This window comes from Stomoxys calcitrans, chromosome 2 (assembly GCF_963082655.1).
Source record: "Stomoxys calcitrans chromosome 2, idStoCalc2.1, whole genome shotgun sequence".
In the NCBI taxonomy this organism is placed as follows: Eukaryota; Metazoa; Arthropoda; class Insecta; order Diptera; family Muscidae; genus Stomoxys; species Stomoxys calcitrans.
Genome location: NC_081553.1, coordinates 110,871,425 through 110,892,649, shown reverse-complemented (window position 1 = coordinate 110,892,649; position 21,225 = coordinate 110,871,425). Strand labels below are relative to the sequence as shown.

At 41.8% G+C, this 21,225-nt stretch overlaps 1 protein-coding gene across 3 annotated transcripts in view; it reads left to right on the top strand.

Annotated features, from left to right (window-relative positions):
- The window catches only part of LOC106091746 (proteoglycan Cow), a 460,306-nt gene that overhangs the window by 435,641 nt on the left and 3,440 nt on the right, over positions 1 to 21,225 (top strand). For 2 of the 3 annotated variants that reach the window (XM_059363931.1, XM_059363932.1), the window contains exons 10-11: positions 63 to 458; positions 6,954 to 7,091. In XM_059363931.1, coding sequence (XP_059219914.1) covers positions 63 to 458; positions 6,954 to 7,091 — 534 coding nt within the window. The remainder of the gene's footprint in view (positions 1 to 62; positions 459 to 6,953; positions 7,092 to 21,225) is intronic. The other variant, XM_059363933.1, reaches the window with a different exon arrangement.

The following is a 21,225-nucleotide window of genomic DNA, read 5'->3' as shown; positions in this document are numbered from 1 at the left end:
TTTCAAAAACTCAACCATCTGGCAAAACAACAACTTTTTCTTTCTCCTCTTTCCCCCAACAGGTTATCCCTCCAAATCGCCCGAATGCAAACCCCAACAATTGACTGCCATCGGTAATCGCCTCTTGGATTGGTTCTCTGTCATCATGGCCGACAGCAAGAAGCGACGCCAGCATAGCCAGAAATCGAAAGCCCACTTCCCACCTGCATGCAAGACCGAAGCGAAATGGATGTTTGGTCATTTGGATCTGAACAACGATGGCTATCTGTCGCTGCAGGAAATGTACGATTTGGAGCATGATCAAAATGAGCGCTGCATTAAGCCCTTCATCGATACCTGCGACTTGGATCAGGATAATTCGATAAATACACGCGAATGGTGCCGTTGCTTTGAGAAGACAGATCGTCCTTGTGCTGCGGTACGACGAAGAATCGCTGGCGATTTTGCAGGTGAGATAGGTACAGGTGGACATTTTAATTTCCTTTTATTTTTACAAGAACAAAAACCCGAAACAGAAATCAAGCCAACAACACAACCAAGCCAAGCCAAGCTAAGATGAGAGTTGGATTTAATGTCCGATTTTTGGTCTTCGTTTTGTTTTCATTACATTTTGGAAAGTTGATTTATTACAAAAAAAAAAAAAAAACAAAACAAAAACATTAAGAAAAAACACCAAGAAAAAGCTTCAGGTTTTTTAAGAGATTTTTTTCCTACATACTCGTATTTAATTTTTTGTAACCACATACTCGTACATTTCGAAATATGTTATTAAATTATATAAATCTTGTTTTGTTTTAAATTAAGCTGTTTTTTGTTTAGTTAGAACTTGATAACAGATTAGCAATTTTAATAGAAACGATATTTAGCCCTTAGACTAGAAACAATAGTGTGTAGAATCACAGGAAAAAAATATTCGTCAAAAAAAAAAAATATGTTTTTAATTCAAAGATTAAATACCAAATCTCGTTCGGAGCATGTAAAACAGACAAAGGGAACGTTACACAGTGGGATACAATTGAAAAAATCTGGTAAAAAAACAAGTAAAGGCATGTTAAGTTCGACTGGGCCGAATCTTATATACCCTCCACCATGGCTCGCATTTGTCAAGTTCTTTGCACGGTAGCTCTCTTTAGGCAAATAAATTATAATCGATAAGAATTGCTATGCTATGGCGGCTATATCAGGTTCTGGACCAAATCGGGCCATACTTGGATGTTGGCGACCATAGCAGAAGTCAGTCTGCAAAATTTCAGCGAAATCGCATAGAAATTGCGCCATACATAGGGTATCAAGAGATAAAATCGGGTGATCGGCATGTATGGAAGCAATATCAGATGATGGACCGATTCAGATCATGTTTGGCACCTATGTTGGAGGTCATGGGAGAAGTCACTGTGCAAAATGTCACCAAAATCTGATAACTAGGCCCTCTTGCGGAGCAAGAAGTCCAGGCGCGGAATAGGTTTATATGACAGCTATATCAGGTTTTAGACCGATTTAAGTCATACTAAACACGTATGTTGGAGGGCATAGAAGAACGCACTGCGCCAAATTTCGGATAAGAATTACGCCCTCTAGAGGCTCAAGTAGTACCATCTGGAGATCGGTATATATGGTAGCTATATCAGGTTTTGAAACGATTGGAACCATACTTGGCACATCTGTTAAAAATCTTAGAAAACGTCATAGTACAAAATTTCATTTAAATTGGATAAGTATTCGTTCTCTAGAGGCTCAAGAAGTACAATCCGGATATCGGTTTGTATGGGAGCTTATGAAACATGTACCGATATGACCCATTTACAATCCCAACCGACCTACACTAAAGGAAAGTATTTGTGCAACACTTCAAGCACCTAGCTTTAGCCTTTCGAAAGACAGACAGATGGACAGACAGACAGACGGACAGACAGAAGGACACACAGACGGACACACAGACGGACAGACAGACGGACAGACAGACAGACAGACTAACAGACAGACGGACAGACAGGCGGACAGACAGATGGAAAGGCGGACGAACAGACAGACGGACAGACAGACAGAGGGACAGACAGACGGACAGACAGACGGACGGACAGACGAACAGACAGACGGACAGACAGACGGACAAACAGACGGACAGACAGAGGGACAGACAGACGAACAGACAAACAGACAGACAGACAGATGGAAAGACAGATGGAAAGACAGACGGACAGACAGACAATGACAGACAGACAGAGATAGACGGACAGACAGACGGACAGACGGACAGACAGACGGGCAGACAGACGGACAGACAGACGGACAGACAGACGGACGGACAGACAGACGGACAGACAGACGGACAGACAGACGGACAGACAGACGGACAGACAGACGGACAGACAGACGGACAGACAGACGGACAGACAGACGGACAGACAGACGGACAGACAGACGGACAGACAGACGGACAGACAGACGGACAGACAGACGGACAGACAGACGGACGGACAGACAGACGGGCAGACAGACAGACAGACGGACAGGCGGACGGACAGACAGAGACAGACAGACGGGCAGACAGACAGACAGACGGACAGACCGACAGATGGACAGATCGACAGACGGACAGACAGACGGAAAGACAGATGAACAGACAGATGAACAGACAGACGAACAGACAGACGTACAGACAGACAGACGGACAGACAGGCAGACAGACAGACGGAGAGACCGACAGACGGACAGACAGACAGAAGGACAGATAGACGGACAGATAGACGGACAGACAGACAGACGGACAGACAGACAGACAGACGGACAGACAGACAGACGGACAGACAGACGGACAGACAGACGGACAGACGGACAGACAGACGGACAGACAGACGGACAAACAGACAGACGGGCAGGCAGACAGACAGACAAACAGACAGACGGATAGACAAACAGACGGACAGACAGACAGATGAAAAGGCGGACGGACATGGTTAAATCGACTCAGAATTTCAAAACGATCAAGAATTTATATACCTTATTGGGTCTTATATCAATGCATCTATGTGTTACAACATTTCAAGGCCCTAGAACCACTTAGAGCCTTAAAATTTGACGCGTCTTGGCAGGACTCTACGGTTGGCAACCTCGGTATTCCGAAAAAATGTTCGGGCTGTCAACTCTTTAGTTTGAGGTACGATTTTCAAAATAATTTGTTTGCGGGATATAGCTCAAAAATTTTTTACACATTTATGGCACTGACTTCAAACAAAAAATAGAGCTTCGCTTTCAGAAAAAGCTTAAATTTTATGAAAACGAAAATTCAAATATAGAAACCTGTAAGGAAATCCAATAGTCGGGCGGTGACGACTGTATAAAACCCTACACCTATAAGTACAAAGTAGCATTTTTTATCTTATTGGGTACCCGGTTTGTACACAATCCGTATTACATCTCGAGCAAATATGTTCAAACTGTTATATCTACGTTTGACAAATGACAACATTATTGCAAATTACCCAAAATCTGACAAACATATACATTGGAGTTTTCTCTAAATCTGATGCGATTTCTACCAAACTTCTTAAAAGTTTTGGCACCATTGGTCAATAAATGCGCTTGCAGTGGCTCTAGAAGTGAAAATCAGGCGGTATACGTATAAGGCAGCTAAATTTAAATCTGAATCGATTTCTATGAAATTCACATGTGATGTCGAGAGTCAAGAGAAAATCCTTCCTGCCGAATTTCGACAGAATCGGTTAACAAATGACCATATCCAAATCGGACACATATATGGGAGCTATATTCAAATCTGAACCGATTTTTTCTAATTTCAATAGGCTTTGTCTCTAGATCGAAAAACATGCCTATACCAAATTTTAAGGCGTTCGGACAAAAACTGGGACATGTACTATGTACCCAAATTTTCTGGACAGACGGATAGACAGACAGACAGACATACAGACGGGCAGACAGATTCTGAGTTGATTGGTATAATCATCAAAGGGTCTATCTATCTTTCTTCTGGGTGTTACAAGGTTAGGTTAGGTTGAAAAGAGGGTGCAGTTATTAATCCGCCCCATGCCACTATGTACATACACCTAAGTCAGTAATCGGCTTGTTGTGCGCTCTTAAAACTATAAAGTAACCTCGAAAAAGAAACTCTAAGTTAGGAATTCCGTGCTACTTGCACAAAATCCTTAATTGTTTTCTATACCGCTACCCTCAGTTGGTTCATGTCTTGTCTCGTATCTCCACCTAAGTGCAGGTATCTGTTAGACGCAAAAGCCTGGCAATGACAAAGAAAATGCTCCAGCGTCTCTTCATCTTCCCCGCATGCCCTACACATGCTATCACTTGCCGCAACGATTTTCCATAGGAGAGCAATGACAAAGTAAATGCTCCAACATCTTCCCCACATGCCCTACACATGATATTACTGGCTGGATCGATCTTATATAAGTGTGCTCGTAGTCCTATATGTACGGGACATAACATACCAATGGCTATACTGACCTCCTTTTTACTTCCTTTCATTCATATTCTCATGATCTGGATCCCCCCACAGGATTTTCGCCGTCGGTAGGACGCTGTTTCGCTGTTCCACAATGTTGCATGCGCATTCGTAGCCCACTCCCTTGACTCGGACTGCGTCGACCCGAAAGGCTTCGGGTTAAGTTTATTGACGGCAGTCCTCTGGCCTTCACCGCTAAATCGTCTTCCATTCATTGCCTTTTACTCCATAATGGCCCGGCACCCAAACGATGTTGGTTTTGCCATCACCCTCAGAGAAGGCGTTAATCTCCTTCGTACACTGCAAGACTGTTCGTGACCTTACCATCCTGGCTGTAATTGCCCTTATGGCAATTTTACTGTGGGTAAAGATGTTCACACTCGACGTCCACGTGTTAGCACCACACCACTACACGCACTCCGTGATCACCCGGATCTCTGCCTGCAGGACCGTATCATGGTCAGTCAGTCTAAAACAGATCTCAGTCCCTGGATTCTCAATGTAGACACCCAGGACCACTCTGTCCACTAGCTTTGATCCATCCGTGTAATATTGTCTTCTAGATGGCAAAACTAGGGTTCCGTCAATCTAAGACTGTGCCGATGGCAGTATCCGATTGGAAACCTCTTCCCTTCCTTCCAGGTTTCCTATCGTCGCCCCGATTATACCGCAATGGTATGAACTGCTCCCATCCTCATTTAATTCATTTTCAACACTAGATAAGGAAAATGTCGTTTAGTACAGTCAATCGTCTTTATTCCGTGGCAAATCCTTCACCATGAGATAAGCTATGTAATCCTCATTACAATAACCGATATTCAACATAGTGTGGAATATAAGGAGAAAAAGTGCAACATAAGGACCATACAACAGCTTTGGAGAACATGTTGTCTGGGCATAGGCGCAGCGATGAGGACTATGCCCACTAGGGCACTGGAGACCAGATTCTAGATATCCGACCCATTGACATACAGATTAAGTATGAGGCCGCCACTGCGGCTATGAGACTTAAGGCCTCCATCCATCGCCATAAGTCTCATAGCCGCAGTGGCTGCCTCATACTTAATCTGTATGTCAATGGGTCGGATATCTAGAATAGTCTTCAGTGCACTAGTGGGCGTAGTCCTTATCGCTGCGCCTATGCCCAGACAACATGTTCTCCAAAGCTGTTGTATGGTCCTTATGTTGCACTTTTTCTCCTTATATTCCACACTATGTTGAATATCGGTTATTGTAATGAGTATTACATAGCTTATCTCATGGTGAAGGATTTGCTACGGAATAAAGACGCTGCGCCTATGCCCAGACAACATATTCTCCGAAGCTGTTGTATGGTCCTTATGTTGCACTTTTTCTCCTTATATTCCACACTATGTTGAATATCGGTTATTGTAATGAGGATTACGTAGCTTATCTCATGGTGAAGGATTTGCTACAAAATAAAGACGATTGATTATTGACTAAAAGACCTTTTCCTTATCTAGTGTTGAAAACAAATTATTGTAAATGAATAATTTATAAAATTGATGTGATTAAAACTTTGTAGATCTCAATTTATAAAATCAATTTCGTATCAGTAGTTAGCTATATAATATATCCTTTAATAAAACTATAATAAATAGGACTCAACCAGTATTTCATTCCAATAAAGAACATTGTAATCATTGCTAGAGTAGTTGAAATTGTATACTCGTATGTAGTTCATCAATATATGGCCCCACATAGTTTTAAGTTGAGTATAGCAGTATGCCTGAACCTTTTTTTAAACGAACAACAAAAATTTTAACAAGCTTACCACAAAAAACAACAAAATATAGCCACTAACAACACAAGAAAAATCGACACAAAATCACCATACGTATTTAGCCAAAAACACCTTTCAGTATGTTTTCCCAGAAACTGATATGCGATTGTTAACAAAGCTACAATGAGAAAAAAAATACACCACCTACCCACCCACTTCACCTATAACAAAAGCTACACAGATTTTTGATTCTAACAACACCCCTTTGAAATCCACCAGGACATTTAGAAAATTCAATACACAACCAAATTAGAGTTTATTTTTCCTTTTTTTATAGTTTTGAGTATTTAATGACAGAAACAAATATTTCCCTATCGTTTGTTTTTAGTTTAGCTATGTTTTACAAATTCAATCAATAATCAAATAGCAAATATATAAACAACAACAACATCTACAACAACAATTCCTCTAATTATAACAAAAACAAAATATCAACCGCCTTTATACAATGAAACAACTCCCAGTTCAATTCTGCTTTTGCTTTAAAAGAAAATACAAAACAAAAACTTTTTTTCCAATTCCTTTTTTTACTTGATTCTCTCATTCATTTATGACAAACGTTAATTGCACTTGGCTTTGATTTAATGCCGACAACAGTAAAATTTCAATTTTATTTTTCAATTTTTCTCTACCCCCTCCCCTCTTGACTCTCGCTTACACCATAATACACAGGAGCCTATGCACCGGATTGCGATGTCCAAGGTTTCTATAAGCCCACCCAATGTCACAACTCTGTAGGCGTTTGCTGGTGTGTGGATAAACATGGTGTGGAATTTGCCAACACTCGCACCCGAGGCAAACCAAATTGTGGTAAGTACTGCAGCAGTATGTTGAAGCAAAGATTTCCATCACACAAACACACACACACACACTCACCAATACTCTGGCAAATGAATAAATTAATTAAACAGACAGTGCGAAAATGAGTCATAACGAAGAATGTGGTGTTGAACAGCGGAATATTTGTTTTACTGTCTGTTTATAATTCGGACTCTGACAACACTAGAGTTACCAGATGTAAATTGGAACATTGATTGGATGGGTTGACACCTTTAATCACTACAACAATCTGAATGTTTGAACTTGCATTGATTGAAAATGAGATGTTGCAGTAATACAACGGCGGTAGCTTACAGGGAAAGCACTATCTCAGGCTGGGAACAATCCCATGGCAGTCGGCTAAGAGCTAACAAGTGCGTGTTCCTTTGTAGCTGTTCGTCCAAATCCTGAATGTAATTCTGCCGCTCTGTGAAAGTTGCATTCGAGGAATTCAACTATAGAAGATCCTATACTCCATGTCAATTACGGTAACTAAGATTACATTCAGAAATCAGGTGTCGTACGATTTAAAACATCATAAGAAACTATTTGTGATTCTTCGTACATTTCCAGCTTGAGATCATATTCAATGTTGCAATGTTGTTGAAAGTTGCATTCGAGAAATTCAACTATAGAAGATCCTATACTCCATGTCTATTACGGTAACTAAGATTACATTCAGAAATCAGGTGTCGTACGATTTAGAACATCATAGGAAACTATTCGTGATTATTCATACATTTTCAGCTCGAGATCATATTCAATGCTTTCTATTAAAAGAATGGCATAGAAAAGAAATTATAAAAGTTGAGCAGGTTAGGTTAGGTTGAAAGAGGGTGCAGATATTAATACGCCCCATGGCACTATGGATATACACCTTTACCAGTAATCGGCTTGTTGTGCGCTTTAAAAACTATAAAGTAACATCTAACAAGTAAGAGCGTGCTATGTTCGGCAGGGCCGAATCTTATATACCCTCCACCATGGATCGCATTTGTCGAGTTAAATGCGCCGTCGAGTTGTCGAGTTTTCTCTTTAGGCAAACAAAGAATATTGAATAAGAACTGTAATTATATTGGAGCTATATCAAGTTATAGTACGACTCGGACGAATGCTAAACATTGAAGAAGTCATTGTATAATATTTCAGTTCATTTGGCTAAGAATTGTGCCTTGTAGGGGCTCAAGAAGCAAAATCGGGAGATCGGTTTATATAGGAACTGTATCAAGCTATTGATCGATTCAGACCATATTAGACACGTATGTTGAAGGTCACGAGAGAAGCCGTTGTACAAAATTTCTACCAAATCGGATAAAAATTACGCCCTCTAGAGGCTCAAGAAGTTAAAATCCCAGATCGTTTTATATGGCAGCTATATCAGGTTATGTACCGATTTGCCCCATACTTAACACAGTTATCGAAAGCCATAATAAAACACCCCATGTAAAATTTCAGCCAAATCGGACGAGAATTGCGCCCTCTAGAGGCTCAAGAAGTCAAGACCCAAGATCGGTTTATATGGCAGTTATATCAAACCATTGACCGATTTATTCATACTTAACACAGTTGTTGGAATTGATACCAAAACACCACGTGGAAAATTTCAGTCAAATCTGACGAGAATTGCGCCCTCTAGAGGCTCAAGAAGTCAAGACCCAAGATCGGTTTATATGGCAGCTATATCAAAACATAGACCGATTTGGCCCATTTACATTAATAAAAAGTATTTGTGCAACAATTCAAGCGGCTAGCTTTACTCCTTCGAAAGTTAGCGTGTTTTCGACAGACGGACGAACGGACGGACGGGCGAACGAACGAACGGACGGACGGACGGACGGACGAACGGACGGACGAACGGACGGACGAACGGACGGACGAACGGACGGACGGACGGACATAGCTATACCGACTTAAAATGTCATGACGATCAAGAATATATATACTTTGTGGGGTCTCCGACGCATATTTCGAGGTGTTACAAACAGAATGACGAAATTAGTATACCCCCATCCTATGGTGGAGGGTATAAAAAGAAAATTTTAAGTTAGGAATTCCGTGCTACTTACAAAATCCTTAATTGTTTTCAATACCACTCCCCCCAAGTTGGTGCATGGCTCCACCTAAGTGCCGGTATCTGTTACACACAAAAGCCGGGCAATGACAAAAGAAATGCTCCAACGTCTCATCATCTTCCCCACATGCCCTACACATGCTATCACTTGCCGCACCGATTTTACAAAGTGAGCTCGTAATTCCATGTGTCACGTTATAATACCAATAGCTAAACTGACCTCCTTCATACTTCCTTTCAGTAATAGCCTCGTACTCTCACGATCCGGATCACTTTACTTCAATTGGCTATGACAGAATATTTCTTCCACTAGCCGAACGTAGAATAGCGTTCCAAGCGCCTCGATCTTCTGCACTCATTCTAAAATGTCTGACACCAAGTTTCAAGGTGTCTCCCACCATTTGATATTTCCATCGGGCTTTTGGTCTTCCCGGTTTGCGTGTACCACCGTGTTTGCCTTCAAAAGACTTATTTGCTGGAGCTTCTTCATCCATTCTGACAACATGACCTGGCCAACGCAGCCGTTATATATTTCGTCGTACAGCTTGTGGTTCATACGTAGCCTATATTCTCCATTATCGCACACTGGTCCATATATTTTACGAAGAATGTTTCTCTCAAATACTTCAAGCACGGCCTCATCTGATTTCACAAGTACCCATGCTTCAGAACCATATAACAGCATGGGTAGTATCAGTGTCTGATATAGTGTAATCTTCGTCTGTCGAGAGGTGGCCTTGTTTCTAAACTGCTTACTTAGTTCAAAGTAGCATCTGTTTGCCAGTATTATTCTTCGCTTAATCTCAAAACTGGAGTCATTCGTTTCGGTTACGGCGGTGCCGAGGTAAAGGGTGATTTTTTTGAGGTTAGGATTTTCATGCATTAGTATTTGACAGATCACGTGGGATTTCAGACATGGTGTCAAAGAGAAAGATGCTCAGTATGCTTTGACATTTCATCATAAATAGACTTACTAACGAGCAACGCTTGCAAATCATTGAATTTTATTACCAAAATCAGTGTTCGGTTCGAAATGTGTTCATTCACCGTAACGTTGCGTCCAACAGCATCTTTGAAAAAATACGGTCCAATGATTCCACCAGCGTACAAACCACACCAAACAGTGCATTTTTCGGGATGCATGGGCAGTTCTTGAACGGCTTCTGGTTGCTCTTCACTCCAAATGCGGCAATTTTGCTTATTTACGTAGCCATTCAACCAGAAATGAGCCTCATCGCTGAACAAAATTTGTCAAAATTTGAACACATTTCGAACCGAACACTGATTTTGGTAATAAAATTCAATGATTTGCAAGCGTTGCTCGTTAGTAAGTCTATTCATGATGAAATGTCAAAGCATACTGAGCATCTTTCTCTTTGACACCATGTCTGAAATCCCACGTGATCTGTCAAATACTAATGCATGAAAATCCTAACCTCAAAAAAATCACCCTTTAGATAAAGTTACTGACTGTCGCAAAGTTGTGGTTCCCAACTCTCTCCATTTTCTTTATCTGTTCGGTTGGGCAAGGATTTTTAGGTGGTGAAACCATTCATTTCGTCTTATCTCCATTTACTGCCAGACCCATTTTCACTGACTCTCCTTCGATTATTTCAAAGGCTGCAGTTACTACATCCGATGACCGATCTTCTGCGCTCATTCTAAAATCTCTGACACCAAGTTTCAAGGTGTCTCCCACCACTTGATCTTTCCATCGGGCTTTTGGTTTTCCCGGTTTGCGTGTACCACCGTGTTTACCTTCAAAAGACTTCTCCGCTGGATATCGATGTCGTCGGCATAGGCGAGTAGCATGTGCTCTCTTGTGATTAGTGTGCCATATCTATTCACTTCTGCATCTCATATAATCTTCTCCAGCAGGATATTAAAGAGATCACACGATAGACTGTCTCCTTGTCTGAAACCTCGTTTGGTATTAAATGGTTTGGAGAGATTCTTTCCTATTCTTACTGAGGAACGCGTATCAGCAAGTGTCATCCTGTAGAGTCTTATTAATTTTGTAGGGATACCAAACTCAGACATGGCTTAAAATGCCTTTCAACGTAAAGGAGTATCGAAGACGGCTTTGTAGTCAACAAAGAGATGGTAGGTGTTGATTTGTCCTTCTCAGATCATTTCCAGCATTTGGCACAGTGTGAATATCTGGTCCAGGGTGAATTTACTAGGTCGCATTTATAGGGCCCAATTATCTCATTTACTTTACATTTTAACCTTTCACACAGTATGCTCGAGAGTATCTTGTATGTGATGGGGAGGAGACTTATTCCTCTACAGTTGGCACATTCCGTCTTGTCTCCTCTCTTGTTTATGGGACTTAGTATGCTGAGGTTCCAATCATCGGCATATGCGTATCCAACCCATCGGCTCTTGCTGCCATGTTGTTCTTCAGTCGAGTCACTGCTACTTGGACCTCATTCTGACTAAGTGATAAATATTCTATACCATAATCAGGGATTGGTTCTGCGGCATCCTCTTCGCCGCCATCGTCGAACAACAAAAGCTGGGAAAACGTTCTTTCCATATTCCAAGCCCACTATTTGTATTAGTTACAAGATTTCCTAATGTGTTTCTGCAGGAGGATGTGTCTGCACCAAAGCCATCGTTTTGATGTTTGATTCTTTGATAAATTGTGAGGACTTTCTTTCTGGGGGATAGACGATTTTCCTCTCTCCTTTCCTACCGATACCTCTTATTCATCTGCTACTGGTTGCAGGATTGCCTTAAATGCCGCATTATCGGCTTCTGTAGCATTGCGACACTCTTGGTCGTACCATGTGTTTCTTGGGGGAAACACATCCGTACCCAAGTACGGATTTAATGTTTTCGCATTTTCCATGAAGTGGGCAATGGATTTCCATCGTGTCGATATATCAAGGCGACAAGGAATGCCTTCGTCATGCAGTTGGGTCAGTCGAGTAGAGTATGCCGTTCCCAACTTTTGTTTTTATACGTTTTCAATGTCCAGCTTCCATGCAGTGTCAGATCGTACTTTTCTCGCCATGCTCAAACGGGTGCGAACCTTTGCTGCAATCAGGTATTGATTCGAATCTATGTTCGCTCGTTATTTCGTATGCCTTCAATCCCACAACATATTCAATTTGACTCCTTAAGACCAAACCATAATGAGCGCGTTGAGGAGAGTTGCGTTAAAAATTTAACTATGCAAACAAATGTCAAAAAAGTATAGCGCAAAAGTTAAACAATTTTTAACTTTGTTGCCTTAACACACTACGCTCAACCAAATTTGTTATTCAAAACAAATTAAATTTGTTATTTTTGTCTGCTGCATATAAGAAACAAACATTACTGCTGTTTTAGCAAACATGGGGCTGCTATATTAGCAAACATTTCGTTTTCAGCAAACTTTTTTCTGTCATTGTACTTCACATATGGCAACAGAAAATGACGCTCGATTTCAGCCAAAAAAGTTGAACATATTTTTGTGCTTTAATTTTGTGGAATCTATTTGCAGATTTGCATTTTGCAACGTAACGCTTCTCTACGCTCATTCCGCTCATTCCGTTTTGGCCTTAACTTCTTCATCTGGGGACCACCATGTGGCTTTGTGATTTGTTTTATGTTGAAATCAGGTGGATCTAAAATTTTCCGATTGTTAGGCCAACGATGTCACACTACCCTATCTTGGCATAAAAATATCCCAAAACGATTTCAATATAATGGGCGGGGCAGCGGTCGTTTGCTCTCTTTAGGCGATCGTAGAAAATATTCTCAGTCTGCTCGTCCTTGTCTGCAGTCAGGACATAGGCTCAATTAAGGCTGATTGTGGCTAGAGTCTCATTCACCGGGGTAAAGCTGGAGACAAAGTGTTCCAGTTTCCGACTAACCACAAATCCACAGCCAAATTCATGCCTCGTGTCATGGCAGCTATAGTATATTTTGTCACCATTTGATGTTGTTGTGACGCCATTCCGAGTCCTTTGAACGTGGATCGTTAATGGACTGTAAGGAGGATGGCCTGTGAGGAGGTAATATCTGCCTTGTAATTCTCCAATACATCCGCCAATGCGTATATTGCACCTTCTTTGTAAAGGACATTCCAGGATTCAGAAAAGATTCCGGACATTCCAAGTGCAGATCATGTTTTTTTTTCGTTTGCGTGGGTCATCAACGTTAGAGGAGTCCGTTTTTTCCAGCTTCTGACTATGAAGGGGCATATAGCTTTGTGATCCACGGTCAGTACAGAAGTCTCATTTATCGTTTCCGTCATGACAGGTTACTCTCAGATTGGAAAACATGATAATAGATGGATAAATGCAAGATATCTGCAGAAGCTGTACGGAAACCGAAGAAGTGTAAACTATTCCTATTCCGCACTGACAATAAGAAGAAGTTCTGCTTAAGGCTGAACTCTTGTTTCAATAAGCGGATGTGAACATTCAAAGGTTGTTGAGGCTTTTGAAGCGATCTAGCTGATTTAAAGACATTAGCTGAAAGGCAGCTTTCTTCACTTGTTCCTGTATCACAATGGAATAAAATGTCTAAAAGAGTTTTAATTTGTCGATTCATTATGTAATCTCTTTTACATTTATCTTTGTTACGTTTAAAAATTCTAAATTCTAACCGCTGCATCTTAAAATCAGAATTTTGAAAGGTGTTGCTGCTTACATTTTCTATACATCAACGAACGAAAGACATCAATCCAATTAGAAGATATAACAAATTAAATGTATATTAAATACATATGTTGCAATGAAGCAAAACATTTATTTTCGCATTTAAACACAAAATGTTACTGGCGAATCTCTGAGAGATTTTGCATATTCTTATTGCTTGTATATTAAGATGGGTCACAAATGTAAATACATACACAAATTTTTATACCCACCGCCATAGGGTGGGGGTATACTTATCTAGTCATGTCGATCTAGCCATGTCCGTCCGTATGTCGATCTAGCCATGTCCGTCCGTTTGTCCGTCTGTCTGTCGAGAGCACGCTAACTTTCGAAGGAGTAGAGCTAGCCGCTTGAAATTTTACACAAATACTTCTTATTAGTGTAGGTCGGTTGGGATTGTAAATGGAACATATCGGATCATGTTCTGATATAGCTGCCATATAAACCGATCTTGGGTATTGACTTCTTGATGACATGTTTCGATAAGACTTCCAACAACTGTGCTAAGTTAGGTTCAAATCGGTCCGTTTGTAACACCTCGAAATATTGATCTGACGAGACGATTCAGAATATATATACTTTATAGGGGTATATATATTCTGGATCGTCTCGACATTCTGATTCGATCTAGCCATGTCCGTCCGTCCGTCTGTCGAAATCACAATAGCGATCTACGCGTTCGATCGCTATTGTGATTTCGACAGCTAGCCGCTTGAAGTTTTGCATAGATACTTAATATTGATGTAGGTCGTCGGGGATTGCAAATGGGCCATATCGGTTTAGATTTAGATATAGCTCCCATATATACCGATCTCCCGATTCGACTTCTTGAGCCCCTGGAAGCCATAATTTGGCTACAATTTTGCATGAAGTGTTCTGTTATGGCTTACAACAACGGTGCCAAGTACGGTCCAAATCGGTCTATAACCTGATATAGCTCCCATATAAACCGATCTTCCGATTTGACTTCTTGAGCCCCTATAAGCCGCATTATGTGTCCGATTTGGCTGAAATTGTGCCAAGGACGGGTTGAATCGGTCTATAACCTGATATAGCTCCCATATAAACCGATCTCCCGATTTGACTTCTAGAGTCCTTACAAGTAGCAATTTTTGTCCGATTTGGGTGAAATTTTGCATGCGGCGTTCTATGACGACTTCCAGCAACTGTGCCAAATACGGTCCAAATCAGTCTATAACATGATGTAGCTCCATGTAACCGGTCTCTCGATCATCCTTGTTCGGTTCCTGGATTGGTCTGTCTGTTGAAATCACGCAACAGTCTTTCAAAATAGAGATATTGAGCTGAAACTATACACAGATTCTTTTTTTATCCATAGCCAGGCTAAGTTCGAAGATGGGCTATATCGGACTATATCTTCATATAGCTCCCATACGGGCCGATTCGTCGATTTAAGATCTTAGGCCCATTAAATCCACATTTATTATCCGATTTTGTTGAAATTTGGGACAGTGAGTTGTGTTAGGCCACTCGACATCCTTCTTCAATTTGGTTCCGATCAGTCCAGATTTGGATAAAACTTGAGGCCTTGGGCCCATAAAAGGCGCATTTATTATCCGATTTTGCCAAAATTTGGGACAGTGAGTTGTGTTAGGCCCTTCGACATCCTTCTTGAATTTGGCCCAGATCGGTCCAGATTTGGATATTGCTGCCATATAGACCGATCTCTCGATTAAAGGTCTTGGGCCCATAGAAGGCGCATTTATTGTCCGATTTCGCCGAAATTTAGGACAGTGAGTTGTGTTAGGCTTTTCGACATCTCTCTCTGTAATTTAGCTCATATCGCTTCAGATTTGGATAAAGCTGCCATATAGACCGACCACTCGATTTGAGGCCTTGGGCCCATAAAAGGCGCATTTTTTTCCCGATTTTGCCAAAATTTGGGACAGTGAGTTGTGTTAGGCCCTTCGACATCGTTCTTCAATTTGTCCCCGGTCGGTGCAGGTTTGAATATAGTTGCCATATAGATCGGTTACTCGACTTAAGGTCTTGGACCCATAAAAGGCGCATTTATTTTCCGATTTCGCCGAAATTTAGGACAGTGAGTTGTGCTAGGCTTTTCGACATTTCGCTCTGTAATTTAGTTCATATCGCTTCAGATTTGGATATAGCTACCATATAGATTGATCTCTCGATTTAAGGTTTTGGGCCCATATAAGGCACAGTACGGTGGGTTTATAGACCGAACCGTACGGATACGCGAGATTTTTTCTCTGTCCTTGAACCTCTCTCTCTCTCTTGCTTACTCAAACATTGTGGTTGCTGGGGACTTAGACTCTAACGTTTTATAGAACACGGGCTTGACGTCTGAAATGTCTTTTGTCTGTCAATTCAACAATTCCCACCCAATTTTCCGCATCTTCCAGCAGGCTTCTCGATCTATACTTTGTTAGTGACACTTCTAAAGTCCTCCTATACGACCAAATGTCAGCCTCATGTTTTTCGAACCATAACTTGATCTTTTTATGTCATGAATTTGAGCTCACCAGGACTAGGGAAACTTATTCATATAGAGATTTTGCCAATCTCGACCATGATTTTTTTGCTTTCAAGTGCTGTGCTTATCGACTGGGATCTGATATTTCGTAAGGAAACTATCGATGAACCAACTGACTTTCTACAGGGGAATATCCGTGACCTACAGGAACTTACGGTTCCACTCAAGACTAGAGAAGTGTCCTCCAGATCCGAATCGTGGTTCTCCCGGTACATTCGTTCGGCTATTCACGAGAGGAATATGTAGCATCGCAGGTGGAGACGTTTCAGGACGCCTGAGTTGACGTTATCAGCAAGAGACCACGTCAATGAGTTGATTAAGGTAGCCAAGAAAGACTACTATTATAGACGCTTTACTTCTGCAATAGGCTCCAAGAGAACTTGAAAGGTTATTCGAGACATAGGAATTGGGAAAGATACTAATAGATGTTCAACAAACATGGACATCAATGGGCTTAATGATGCCTTTGTTAATGTCCCACAGATGCCAGTTGATCCCAATTTCTATGGCTTCCATATCTCCCCCTCTCTCGATGACGACTCTGGTTTTGGCTTCAGCTGTGTTGGTCCTACCGATGTCCTTGAGTGTGTCGCGACTGTAAAGTCTAACGCTGTCGGATCTGATGGCATTAATCCCAGAATTGTAAGACTCTTGCTCCCCCTTATTATTCCTCATGTACCCTATGTTTTCAATAGGATTTTGACCACGAGTTATTTTCCATTAGCGAGGAAGCATGCCAAGGTCATCACGCTGCCTAAGAATTCCTAGGAATATAGACCAATTGCGATTCTTTGTTACTTGTCAAAGGTCTTTGAGAAATTGTTGTATTTGCAAATGTCGTCTTTTGTCAACGAGAACTCTTTGTTATATGTGAGACAGTCCGCGTTTCGTTCTAACCACAGCTGTGTAACTGACTTGGCAGAGGTCACTGAAAGGATCAGGGTCAATTTGGAGAATGAGAAGATAAATTTCCTTGTTCTTCTTGACCATTCTAAGGCGTTTGACACTGTGCATCATTCCTTGTTATGTGATAAGATGAGACATCTTTACAATTTTTCGTCTTATTTTGTCGTACCTGTCACACCGCACTCAGTCCGTCAGTAATAAGTCTTCTGTATCGTCGCCTCTGCTTGTTTTAAAAGATGTTCCTCAGGGATCAATTCTGGGTCCTCTTCTCTTTTCATTGTACAGTTACGACTTGGCGAGTCAATTGTCTTATTGTGAGATACATAGGTACGCTGACGATGTACAGATATATATCGGCAGTCCGAGGGATGAGATTGCTGAAAACATACATCTGCTTAATCATGATCTGTCAAGAGTGGGCACGTGGGCAAAAGCCAATGGCCTGTGTAAAATCCAAGTGTGTTGTTATCAGACTGTCTCGTTTTTCATGTGATGTCGGTATATTCATTAACGACTCTAGATTGGAAATCGTTCCTCCGACTCTAGATTGGAAATCGTTCCTCATGCAAAGAACTTGGGTGTGGTTATTAATAGCACTCTGACTTGGAGTAATCATATCGACTCTGTCGTTGGTTCGGGGATATTCAAAGTTGCGTGCTCTCTGGGCCACTTAGTCGTTTACTCTGCTGCGGATTAGGTCTCTCTTGGCAAAGACTTATCTTGTTCCTGGCATTCTCTACGGCTGTGAGTTGTTTGCTAATTGCGACTCGGTAAGTAGACGTAAGCTAAACACCTTTTTTAATAGCGTTATTCGTTATGTATTTGGTTTGAGACGGCGCGACTCCATCTCTGAATACTCTTTATACCTGTAAGGCGTCTCCTTACAGCACCTGAGCTCGCTTAGTTTCCTGCAATTGACAACGCCTTTCGATCTTGTTCGATCAATCGTTGAACCTAAATTTTCAAATAAACGATTAATCGAATACTCCAAAACCACAAATTAATGTACAACCTACATTTCAACTAAATGAATGGTATTCCTAGAGGATTTCCCCCTGCTGCTGCTTCATATGAAAAGTTTTCACTTACCTCCTCTAATACACATACGCATTATTGCACATCTGTATTAAAGTCTTAGTACATATACGTATATATTTGTATGTGTGCACATACACAACTCCACACGTCCTATGCTAAGAATGTGTGGGTGTCAGAACATTTACGTGTGTCTGTTTGCATGTGCTTCCCAGTTTATTACACTGATTGAGAATGTTGGACAAGAACATTATGTTACAAGAGAGTGTAACTAGGACATGTGTTACTTAATTTCTAACAACATCCCTTTTGCACATTGCCCTCACACTCGCGCCGTTTCTGCCTTGGCCAACTAGGGGCCACAAGTTTAATTGCATAGGAAAAATAGAAAATTAAGTTAAATATGAAAAACTTTACCACATTTACATGCATATAGAAAAGTAAGTATTCATAAAATATAGATTAAGGACATACACAGTGTGTATTACACACATGGCTACCGAAGCAGAGTGTTTGAAAAGAAGTCAAGAAGATGGAAACAAAACAGACAACTTGGCATCAGGAAAGTAAATTAGAGAAACTTTTATTCAACAATTAAGAATTGCGGGCATTTTACATAGAGATCGTGTGCCATATGAAGAATGACAAGTAAAATCGCATTTAGTTTGGCCGTGCCGACTAAAGACAATGGGAGAATGAATAGAGGATAGGAGCAGGTCACACCATCGCGGTACAGTAGAGACCTTAAAAACCTGTCATCTCAGGTACCCGAGATGACACTTGAGGTCGAGTGCGAGGCGCAGATGCCGGCACAGTATTGCATAGAGCCTGGTATTGCCATCTGGATCTAATGCTACACAAATGAATCAAAACTAGAGGACAAATTGTTTTCGACTGTCTGACCATAAAAGGGTCCTGCAAGAGGAGGTCTGGGCGATCATGGGAGGCTGTTATCAACCGGATATCGAGTGTGATCATATTTTTTACCGACAGTAATGTAAAGAACAATCTTGGAATGTAACAAGGAGGTTAACACCTTCTCTGAAGAAGCACGATCCGCATCGATTGGTTGCCGGACCATAGCGGAGTAAGCGGGAATGAAAGAGCAGACGATTTGACAGTGAAGGCGAGAAGACTAAAACAAATCTCAGTCACTGGCTTGTAAATATAGACCCCAGGACCACTCTGTCCTCGTAGCACAACTTCCAGATGACAATCTCAGAGTTCCATCAATCCAAGACCTTGCCGATGGCAGCATGCTTTGCACTCGACCTCAAGCGTTGTCTTAGGTGTCCAATCCACAATCTCTTCCAATCCTTCCGTGGTCTCTGAGCCAATGGACAGCCATCACAATCTATAGTGAACGAAGTTACGAATGTCATCCCTGGCGCCAAGTCATCCAAGCCGTAGGGCCGCGAAGGAATCTCTACACTTATGCTAAAGAACCTAGATCTACCTGGAGACGAGTACCTTTCAACAGTCCTTGAACACTTTTTGTCTTTGAACACTTTTATAGTATTCGATGTTTGGCGATGGGAAGTATGATCCCGTTACTGAAGCCTGGAAAGGACCCGAGTGAAGGGAAGTCGTACCGATCAATTTCCCACCAGTAGCCAAGGAGCTTGAGGGACTACTCCTCCCGAGTCTCGTTGGAGAATCCAAAGCATTCGACACGGTCAGCTATGCCATACTATTGGAGGACACCGCCAACACTTCGCTACAGCCAGGCTTGAAATGCTGGGCCGCGAATTATCTGTCTGACCGCCAGTCGTTTGTGCAATTAAGAGATTAGAAGTCGAAGTCCCGTTGAGTGAAACAGGGAGGTCCCTAAGGCGGGGTGATATCTCCGGCACTGTGAAACCTCTACCAATCCTCTATTCCATCCCCAACAGACGGCATAGAGATCGTATCATATACGAACGATTTAACAATCATGGCTTCAGGACCCCCAACATCTGCTATAGGTTTAACGTCTACCTCAACGAACTTGCCGCTTATTACGCTGCAAGATATTTGAAAATATCCGCCACAAAATATTCAGCTACATTGTTCACTACATCTACATATCAGGTGGGTCAGGAGCTGAATGTGATGATCGATGGAGTAATGATTTCGACCATCAAGTGTCCCCAAAATACTTGGTGTCACATTTGTTAGCTCTTACACATTTTCCTCAGATGCCACTGCAATTTGCGATAGGGTCAGATATAGAAACATGGTTTTTAAGTCACATGTCGGCAGTACTTGGGGTCCTGGCCAATAATACATTGTTGATCACGTACAAGCAATTCGCCAATAGGTGCTAATTGATGCAGCGTCAGTGTGGTCTCGTCATCTATGTGACACGCAGTGAAGTAATATTCAGATCTGTCTGAAGGTCGCTCTACGAACTGCCACTGTCTCCTGAGTTCTCACGTGGTTCGTCTCCATCAAGGATCATATATCCTACCTGAAGACATAACTACTAACTGTCAAAGCAACACCTTCTGGGCTATTTTCGTAGGTACTATCCAAGTAATCATTTTGTGGACAGGTATCTGTCACCCAGAAGCCTCAGGAGTTCATGCATTAGCTATCGGGTGAATTTGGTCCTTGAAGAACGACCGCCACCCATTGCACCTGAGGAAATTGACCTTCCCGACAAACCAGAGTAGTCCTGGCTCATATACGATTCTGCAGATGCAGCCACCGCAACAACGTGAAGAATGTGTGTCCGGATTGTGGCCTAGGATCACAAGACACACGGCACCGATTGGCTCAATTACGTTCCGGCAGATGCAGCCGCCTCAATTCCCACAGAGCTAGGATTGATGCCGACGTGCAAGATGTATGTCCCGATTATAACCAGAGACCGCACGATACACGTCACCTGCTTAACTGCCCGGCCAGACCCACGCGACTCAGACCCAGATCCCTGTGGACGCACCCCATCTTAGTCGCAGA